Here is a 9,948-nt window from a genome sequence, read left to right as displayed (position 1 = left end):
TGGGCGCAGCCGGGGACGCCAGGGGGCGGGCGGACGGGAAGAAGAGCTTCAACAGCGTCAGCCACATTGACCGCATCTCCAGGATCCTGTTCCCCGTCCTGTTCAGCAGCTTCAACCTGGTGTACTGGGCCACGTACCTCAACAGAGAACCTGTCATCAAGGACATGGTGCCCTCCACCTAGAACCCTCTACCCTCTCCCTAGAACCCTCTAGAACCCTCTACCTAGAACCCTCTAACTAGAACCCTCTACCTAGAACCCTCTACCCTCTACCTAGAACCCTCTAAAACCCTCTACCTAGAACCCTCTACCCGGAACCCTCTAGAACCCTCTACCTAGAACCCCCTAGAACCCTCTACCCAGAACCCTCTACCTAGAACCCCCTAGAACCCTCTACCCAGAACCCTCTGCCTAGAACCCCCTAGAACCCTCTACCCAGAACTCTCTACTCTCTACCTAGAACCCTCTAGAACCCTCTACCATCTACCTATAACCCCCTATAACCCTCTAGAACCCTCTACCTAGAACCCTCTACCTAGAACCCTCTAGAACCCTCTACTCGCCTACACCCTCCCCCTCTCTCTGTACATACCGTATACCTGGCTATCTGACTGAGAGACAACCCACATCAGCTCAGATCAGCCCAGATCAGCTCAGATCAGCTCAGATCAGCCCAGATCAGCTCAGATCAGCTCAGATCAGCCCAGATCAGCTCAGATCAGCCCAGATCAGCTCAGATCAGTTACTGCTCCCCCACACTGTGTAAATCCATGATGCCAGCCCTCCTCCTCCTCCTCCTCCTCCTCTTTCTGCAGTGCTTTTGAAACAACTTGCCTTTGTAAATATGTATGTGTTTATATTCATGCGTTCTCTGTTTGGTGATATAATCAGTGAATAACATTTTATTTTGTTCTATTAGCCATCGAAGGCTCGAAAAGAAACATAGACACTTTTTTTTGCTGAATTGAAAAATGTCTTGGTATATTTTCTTGAATTCTACAAATCAGTTTCTGTAAATGTTTTTTAAATCAACCTTTTCGTTTCTGCTTTCTTGTGTTTCTCTGAGATAGTCTGTCCCAGCGTTTCTGTCCAACATGCTTTAGGTTTCTTCAATGTTGTTTATTGTTGTGTTGAACTAAATGAGCAAAACAAACAATGTTTTTATTTAAATGTTTAAATCCTTCAGCGTGATGAGATGTTATTAATGTAGCTCACCCTAACCCTAACCCTAACCCTAACCGCTGAACAAGACTCTGCATGACTATCAATCGATCGCACATTCTAGAATCTATATTCTAGAATCAACCTTCTCCAGTCCACAGACCACACCTCTAGAATGTTTAAGTAGTTCTTTGTTTGTACATTTTCCCCAAAGTCCTGAAATATCTGTAGTTCCATACCAAGATTTGATACATCGGGAGTTTCTACCACAGCACCATCTTTCAGGATCTGTGGTGGTGACAACTATCTCTGTCAGTCAAACTCACTGTCGACCTGATCCAAGCTTAGTCAAACTCACTGTAGACCTGATCCAAGCTTAGTTAAATTCGCTGGAGACCTGATCCAAGCTTAGTTAAACTCACTGTAGACCTGATCCAAGCTTAGTTAAATTCGCTGTAGACCTGATCCAAGCTTAGTTAAACTCACTGTAGACCTGATCCAAGCTTAGTTAAACTCACTGTAGACCTGACACCCTCACTAGAATTGATTGACTGATTGATGCATTGATTCAAGTTAAGGGAAACAGGGAAAGCCTTGTTTAATCCAGCAGCCGAGCCATCTATCAGAGAGGCACACAGTCAGGAGACTGACTCAACCAGCAGGTAGAAACACACTGATCTGCTCCGCTGCCTCCCTGCTCCAGGTCAGTGGGGTGTCTGTTCTGGAGGGTCTGTTGCTATGTGAGCATTGAGCCTCTAATACCAACCCAGTCTCCACAGGCTCACACTCTGGGGGGTCGTTTCTGCAGACCAAAGAATACGATCTGTGTGTACGTGTCATCTAACGTTACTGGCAGGTGTGTGTGTGTGTGTGTTTGTGTGTGTGTGTGTGTGTGTGTGCGTGTAACCTGAACGTTGCTGGAGCCAACCACTCTTGGGACACTCTGGGGGGGGTTTTGGTGCTAATTGTTGCTAATGCTAATATTTGCTAATGCCTTCCCCTGACAACTTAACCTAACCTTAACCCTAACCCTAACCTTAACCACTACAAGGTAATACCTAAACTTAACCACTACAAGGTAATACCTAACCCTGCCTAACCGCCACGCAAGTCGTAATTCACGTAACTCTATAGCCAGATAATACGATCCCCCAGACTGTTGGAGACGGTGTTGTCTAATACCCTCAGTCAGTAATACCCTGTACACACTTCAGCCATATCTCACAGCTGATTGGCTGTTCACATCAGCTCTATCTGGGAGCTGATTGGCTGTTCACATCAGCTCTATCTGGGAGCTGATTGGACATTGGTTTCAGACCCTGTGACATGGACCCTAACCCCCTGAAGTGCCCCAGCCTGGGTCCGGTAGAACCATACTATCGATTTTTTTCATATGTTTATGTTTTGAGTATGTAAATCGTACGTACCGATATGAACTTAACAGTTTTATTGGTTATGTGTACATATATTGAATCTGTCCAGACCTGAATAACGTTTTGTATTTCCACAGAATCATGTTCCTTACCTAGTGTTTAACCATCGGTCTTTGTCTGTGTGTGTGTGTGTGTGTGTGTGTGTTTGTGTGTGTGTGTGTGTGTGTAGTCCTCTTCATACATTAGTAGGTTTTCGTTATGTGCAGCTATTCGTTGCCATGGAGACGCTCCAGTTGAACTACCATATTACCAGAGCTGTCTTCAGTGGTAACATGCATGCGTGTCACACACACACACACACAGGCACACACACACAGGCGCACGCACGCACGCAGGCACACACGCACGCAGGCATGCACACACACACGCACGCAGGCACACGCGCACGCATGCACACAGACACGCACGCAGGCACACACGCACGCACGCACGCACACACACACGCACGCAGGCAGGCACACACACATGCAGGCACACACACACGCTAGCACGCACACAGGCACTGAGCAATAAGCACATGTATAAGTGACAGAGTTGCAGAGTTGTGGACATGTGGAATGTCTGGAATGTGTGAGTGCTTTTGACGGCACACGTCTCACACACGGCAGTTATCATAGTGATAGAACACATGGCAGCAACGTACATGTACACTGCAGAGGATGTCAACATGTCTTGATTTATTTAGATTTGTTTATCACATATGTATATGGATTCATTCATCTGAGTAGTAAGTCACAACCAGGTTGTCTGAGTGTCTCTGTCTGTCTCTGTCTGTCTGTCTGTCTGTCTGTCTGTCTGTCTGTCTGTCTGTCCTAACAACACAGTCAGGTGATATCTCTCTCTTTCCCTCAATGATCAGGTGTTATTTTCTACTTTCTCTGTCATCTTTTAAAAGCTGCAGCTCAAAGACTGAATATCTGAATAAAGGATTCAATCAATGAATAAACATAAGTCTTTTATGTGACAGGATCATCTGTTTGGTGTTTATTTGACATTGGTGCTCTTCCATACAGACACCATTCTATTCAATGTTCATAATCCTCCCCCAAGATACCCTACTCCTCCCCCAAGATACCCTACTCCTCCCCAAAGATACCCTACTCCTCCCCAAAGATACCCTACTCCAGACTATTATCTGAGTCTAAACTGCAGAGAGGAAGTCACATTCTCCTCAACGCCACGTCCCTCCACTGTCCCACCGATTCTGCTGAGTGGACTTGTGTTGTTTTATGACGTTTGAATGGAAATAGGAGGGAGGCTGAGGAAGAGGAGGGAGGCTGAGGAAGAGGAGAGAGGCTGAGGAAGAGGAGGGAGGCTGAGTAAGAGGAGAGAGGCTGAGGAAGAGGAGGGAGGCTGAGGAAGAGGAGAGAGGCTGAGGAAGAGGAGGGAGGCTGAGTAAGAGGAGAGAGGCTGAGGAAGAGGAGAGAGGCTGAGGAAGAGGAGAGAGTTGAAGAATGTTGAACAGAGCAGCCATCTTAGATGAAACATCTTTGAGTCAACCTGCCCAGGAGCCTGCATTGCTCCCAAGGGGGTTAACTCTCCTGTGTGTGTGTGTGTGTGTGTGTGTGTGTGTGTGTGTGTGTGTGTGTGTGTGTGTGTGTGTGTGTGTGTGTGCATGTGTGCGTGTGTGTGTGTGTGATAGCCAATGATATGAGAGTGAACAGATTGGCTTTCTATAGCAGCAATTTCATCATTGCACGTTTCCTTCTCAGGGACATGAAGAGTTCAGACCTCCTGGTTCTGCTGGGTTCAGAACCATGTGGACCTGCCCCTGCGTGGTTCTGCTGGGTTCAGAACCATGTGGACCTGCCCCTGCGTGGTTCTGCTGGGTTCAGAACCATGTGGACCTGCCCCTGCGTGGTTCTGCTGGGTTCAGAGACAGGCCCGTGTGTGAGAGGCTCAGCGTTCAGGAAAACATCTGAAGCTCGTTTCATCCAAAGGAAAATGTGAGAAAATAGCTTCTGTAAACAGTTTCCTTGGTAACCGTTGAGAGAAGGGATTTTCTAATTTAGCTTCCCATGGTAGCAACAGAGAACAGAAGAGAGAGAGAGAGTGGGAGGGAGAGAGAGAGAGAGAAAGGGGGGAGAGAGAGACAGAGAGAGAGAGAGAGACAAAGAGAGAGAGAGGGAGAGACAAAGAGAGAGAGAGACAAAGAGAGAGAGACAAAGAGAGAGAGAGACAAAGAGAGAGAGAGAGACAAAGAGAGAGAGAGGGAGAGAGACAAAGAGAGAGAGAGAGAGAGAGAGAGAGAGAGAGAGACCTCATGTCTGAGGTTGATGTCCCTCTGGAGGGGAAGTGATGGACATCTCTATGCTAGACAGGAAGTACATCGCCTGGCAGCCATCTTAGTCAACTGGAGAGGAAGTGAACTCCTGAGCCTCCTGCTACCTGAAATAGAGTTAGGGCAAGGTTGCTACAGTCAGGGTACGGTTGCTAGGGTTAGGGTATGGTTGCTAGGGTTATGCTACGGTTGCTAGGGTATGGATTCTAGGGTTAGTGTACGGTTGCTAGGGTTAGGGTTGCTAGGGCTATGGGTTGCTAGGGTCAGGGTGCAGTTGCTGGGGTTAGGGTACTGTTGCTATGGTTATGGCAAGGTTTCTACGGTTAGGGTACGGTTGCTTGGGTTGGGTACGGTTGCTAGGGTTAAGGTACGGTTGCTCGGGTATGGATGCTAGGGTTAGAGTACGGTTTCGAGGGTTAGGGTACGGTTGCTAGGGTTAGGGTACGGTTGCTAGGGTATGGATGCTAGGGTTAGAGTACGGTTTCAAGGGTTAGGGTACGGTTGCTAGGGTTAGGATACGGTTGCTAGGGTATGGATGCTAGGGTTAGAGTACGGTTTCGAGGGTTAGGGTACGGTTGCTAGGGTTAGGGTACGGTTGCTAGGGTATGGATGCTAGGGTTAGAGTACGGTTTCAAGGGTTAGGGTACGGTTGCTAGGGTTAGGATACGGTTGCTAGGGTTAGGGTACGGTTGCTAGGGTATGGTTGCTAGGGTCAGCGTATGGTTGCTAGGTTTAGGGTTCGGTTGCTAGTGTTATGGTACGGTTGCTAGGGTTAGGGTACGGTTGCTAGTCTGAGGGTATGGTTACTAGGGTCAGGGTACGGTTGCTAGGGTTAGGGTAAGGTTGCTAGTGTGAGGATACAGTTGCTAGTGTTAGGGTACGGTTGCTAGGGTCTGGATGCTAAGGTTAGGGTATGGTTGGTAGGGTCAGGGTACGGTTGCTAGGGCTAGGGTTCGGTTGCTAGTTTTATGGTACGGTTGCTAGGGTTAGGGTACGGTTGCTAGGGTTAGGGTATGGTTGCTAGGGTTAGGGTACAGTTGCTTGGGTTAGGGTAAGGTTGCTAGTATGAGGGTACGGTTGCTAGTGTTAGGGTACAGTTTCTAGGGTTAGGGTACGGTTGCTAGGGTCTGGATGATAGGGTTAGGGTATGGTTGCTCGGGTTAGGGTACGGTTGCTAGGGTTCGGGTAAGGTTGCTAGTGTGAGGGTACAGTTGCTAGTGTTAGGGCAAGGTTGCTAGGGTCAGGGTACGGTTGCTAGGGTTAGGGTACAGTTGCTAGGGTTAGGGTAGGTTGCTCTGGTATAGATGCTAGGGTCAGGGTATGGTTGCTAGGGTCAGGGTACAGTTGCTAGGGTCAAGGTACGGTTGCTAGGGTATGGTTGCTAGGGTTAGGGTACTGTTGCTATGGTTATGGCAAGGTTGCTACGGTCAGGATACGGTTGCTTGGGTTGGGGTACGGTTGCTAGGGTTAGGGTACGGTTGCTAGTGCTAGGGTACAGTTGCCAGGGTTATGGTATGGTAGCTAGGTTGCTTCTAATTGATAGTGTACATGCCCCACAACCATTTCACAGCCTCATTGCCACTTAGTCTCACACAGCCTACAAGATGTATTGTTCTGCTGCTCTTTTTTGTAAATTTGTAAATTTGTTATTGCTATTTTGTAAATTTCTTGTCAATATTTGCTTTTTGTTTTTTATGTCCATGCACCAACCTCACCAAGTCAATTTCCTGTATGTGCAAATATACTTGGCCAAATAAAAGAATTCTAATTCTGATTCTGATTCTGACAAGTGTTAGGGTACTGTTAGGGTACGGTTGCTAGGGTTAGGGTATGGTTGCTAGGGTTATGGTACGGTTGCTAGGTTATGGTTGCTAGGGTTAGGGTACGGTTACAAGTGTTAGGTTACTGTTAGGGTATGGTTGCTAGGGTTAGGGTACGGTTGCTAGGGTTAGGGTACGGTTACAAGTGTTAGGGTACGGTTGCTAGGGTTAGGGTACGGTTACAAGTGTTAGGGTACGGTTGCTAGGGTTAGGGTACGGTTACAAGGGTTAGGGTACGGTAACCAGACAGACAGATTCGTCTCTGATGGATTTAGAGGAATGTGAAGTACAGTGCCCCCATGTGGTGAGGAACTGAAACAACAACCTGATCACCTGACCCCTGATCACCTGACCTCTGATCACTACCAGAGAGGGAAGCCAGAAACCAAACTGAGGCAAAGTCAAAGTTTACAAAAGACGTTTGTTTGAGTAACGATAATCCATGCAGGGTAACCCTAGCAACCGTACCCTAACCCAGCGTTTCCCAACCGCTGTGCCGCGGCACAGTAGTGTGCCGTGAGAGATCGTTGGGTGTGCCGTGAGAAATTATCCAATTTCACTTTTTTTAAAATTAACATTTATTAATTATTATCTGCAAATAAAATGTCATTGTCGAGTGTCTGTGCTGTAATATAGTGACTGGCAGAGTAATGTAATATTCGTCCGGGTGGCAGCAGGTAGCTAATTGCCTCGTTCCTTCTTAGAGACAAGAGTCGCATGCGACAGGTCGTGGTGACAGTGATGGAGAAGTTTTTAAAAAGGAAAAATGTAAACTCCGAACTGGGCCCTGGACAAGATTCTGACCCAGGTGAAGTACCAGGCCCCAGTATGAGTGGTGGTAAAAAGAAAGCAAAGATAGTGAGCTCGAGGCAATACAGCGAAAGCTATCTTCCAACAGCGCCGTGGTGCCGAGCAGCTGAAACATCTCCAAACGAAACATCTCCAAACGAAACACCCGTCGCTTCAAAACAAGCCGATGGACTATTTTGTTCGCCTGCGTGAAAACACAGAGAAACAGGCAACTTTTATGAGAAAAACCACAAAGGTAAATGAGAAAGCCCTCAAAGCTAGTTACCTAGTTGCTGAACTCGTAGCTAAATCAAAAAAGTCCCACTCTGTGTCAGAGACATTAATACGACCTGAACAGACGCTCGGCGCTGACGCGGTTGAAGACGCAGCTGAAGTCTCTCAGACACACAACTGCCAGGCGTGTTGATGACGTCTACAGACATCGAAAGTCATGTTTTGGGAAAGATACGCATCAGTAGGAAATTTGCGTTGCAACTTGATGAGTCTACGGATATTAGTGGACATTCTCAGCTGTTGGCCAATGTGCGTTTTGTGGATGGAGATGCCATTAGAGAAAACTTCCTATTTTGCAAGGCACTGCCAGAAAAAACAACAGGAGAGGAAATGTATATAATATTGTAATTATATATACTGTATCAGGCTACAGTGTCATTTTGTAACATTTTTGGTTGGTGGTGTGCCGCAAGATTCTTCCAATGTAAAAAATGTGCCGTGGCTCAAAAAAGGTTGAAAAACACTGCAACCCTTGTAATCCACGCTGGTCGCTGGGCTTCCTGGTGGGTGTGGCTACTCCTCACTATTCACATACCACACACACACACACACACACACACACCCTTCTCTGATCCACCCTGTTGTGATTAAAACCACAATAGAGACTACTCATGGTTGTATTGGTGTGTGTGTGACCTGCTCAGTATGAGTGGGCCGCTGTCTCATGTTGCCATGGCAACCCTCATATTCGCTACTAGTAATGATTAAACTACTAGTAAAGATTAAACTACTAGTAATGATTAAACTACTAGTGATGATTAAACTACTAGTGATGATTAAACTACTAGTAATGATTAAACTACTAGTGATGATTAAACTACTAGTGATGATTAAACTACTAGTAATGATTAAACTACTAGTGATGATTAAACTACTAGTTATTAAACTACTAGTGATGATTAAACTACTAGTTATTAAACTACTAGTAATGATTAAACTACTAGTTATTAAACTACTAGTAATGATTAAACTACTAGTTATTAAACTACTAGTGATGATTAAACTACTAGTAAAGATTAAACTACTAGTGATGATTAAACTACTAGTGATGATTAAACTACTAGTAATGATTAAACTACTAGTGATGATTAAACTACTAGTAATGATTAAACTACTAGTGATGATTAAACTACTAATGATGATTAAACTACTAGTGATGATTAAACTACTAGTTATTAAACTACTAGTAATGATTAAACTACTAGTTATTAAACTACTAGTTATTAAACTACTAGTGATGATTAAACTACTAGTAATGATTAAACTACTAGTGATGATTAAACTACTAGTGATGATTAAACTACTAGTGATGAAATTGCCAAGACGTTTCTCTCTTTCCCGCGTCATCGCGCTAGCAAGCACTGACTAGCATCACCACAGAATTAGTATTTAAATATAAATCTCTGTCATTAATATTTAAATATAGATCTCTGTCATTAGTATTTAAATATAGATCTCTGTCATTAGTATTTAAATATAGATCTTTATGGGCACTAAAGCCACAAATGAAGTACATGGCTAAGAGGTGGATTTTGATTGGTCGTCTGTGTTCATTCAGGGTTATGATTGGATCACAAGTAGAACTTGGTATGTGGTGTTGGAGATGGAGATGGAACTTTCTGCATTTATGAATTACGGACCAAAAAAACCTATTTTTTTAACAAAATTACACTGCAAATACATTCATATATGTCCAACAATTAAGTAATATGTAAAAGAAAAAACTCATTTTCGACAAAAATGTGACCTTACAATTTTAACGTCACGATGTGTCCCTGATCGCTTACAGTCTATTTCAGGCCGTTTTACGTTATTTGACAGATGGAGAGATGAGCTGAGGCTCTCCTTAAACTCACAACCCGTAACTTCAAATCTCCATTACTAATCACATAGTCATATATGTATGTATGTATATATATAGTATTTAAACTGCATTTCGTTGTCTCTGTAGATTAGATTAGATTAGATTCAACTTTATTGTCATTGTGCAGAGTACAAGTACAGAGACAACGAAATGCAGTTAGCGTCTAACCAGAAGTGCAAAATAGCAGAAAGTGCAATGAACAGTATTTACAGGTAGTGCAATATATGATCAGTAGTAGTGCAGTATAATATAGTATAGTATAAGCAGTATATATAGCAGTGCAGTATAGCAGTATGTGAGTAGCAGT

At 44.8% G+C, this 9,948-nt stretch overlaps 1 protein-coding gene across 1 annotated transcript in view; it reads left to right on the top strand.

The window, feature by feature from the left end:
- Positions 1-182, top strand: part of gabra2b (gamma-aminobutyric acid type A receptor subunit alpha2b) — a gene marked incomplete at its 3' end in the record, with an annotated part of 7,038 nt that extends 6,856 nt beyond the window's left edge. The window contains exon 8 of the mRNA XM_083685887.1: positions 1-182. This exon is cut by the window's left edge and continues 109 nt beyond it. Within this exon, the coding sequence (XP_083542013.1) occupies positions 1-182 (182 nt within the window).
- Positions 183-9,948: the final 9,766 nt, after the last annotated feature.

This window comes from Argentina silus, assembly GCF_951799395.1.
Source record: "Argentina silus genome assembly, chromosome: 15".
Classification (NCBI taxonomy): Eukaryota; Metazoa; Chordata; class Actinopteri; order Argentiniformes; family Argentinidae; genus Argentina; species Argentina silus.
Note: the sequence above shows the minus strand (reverse complement) of the source record. Positions and strands in the feature narration are given on the sequence as shown.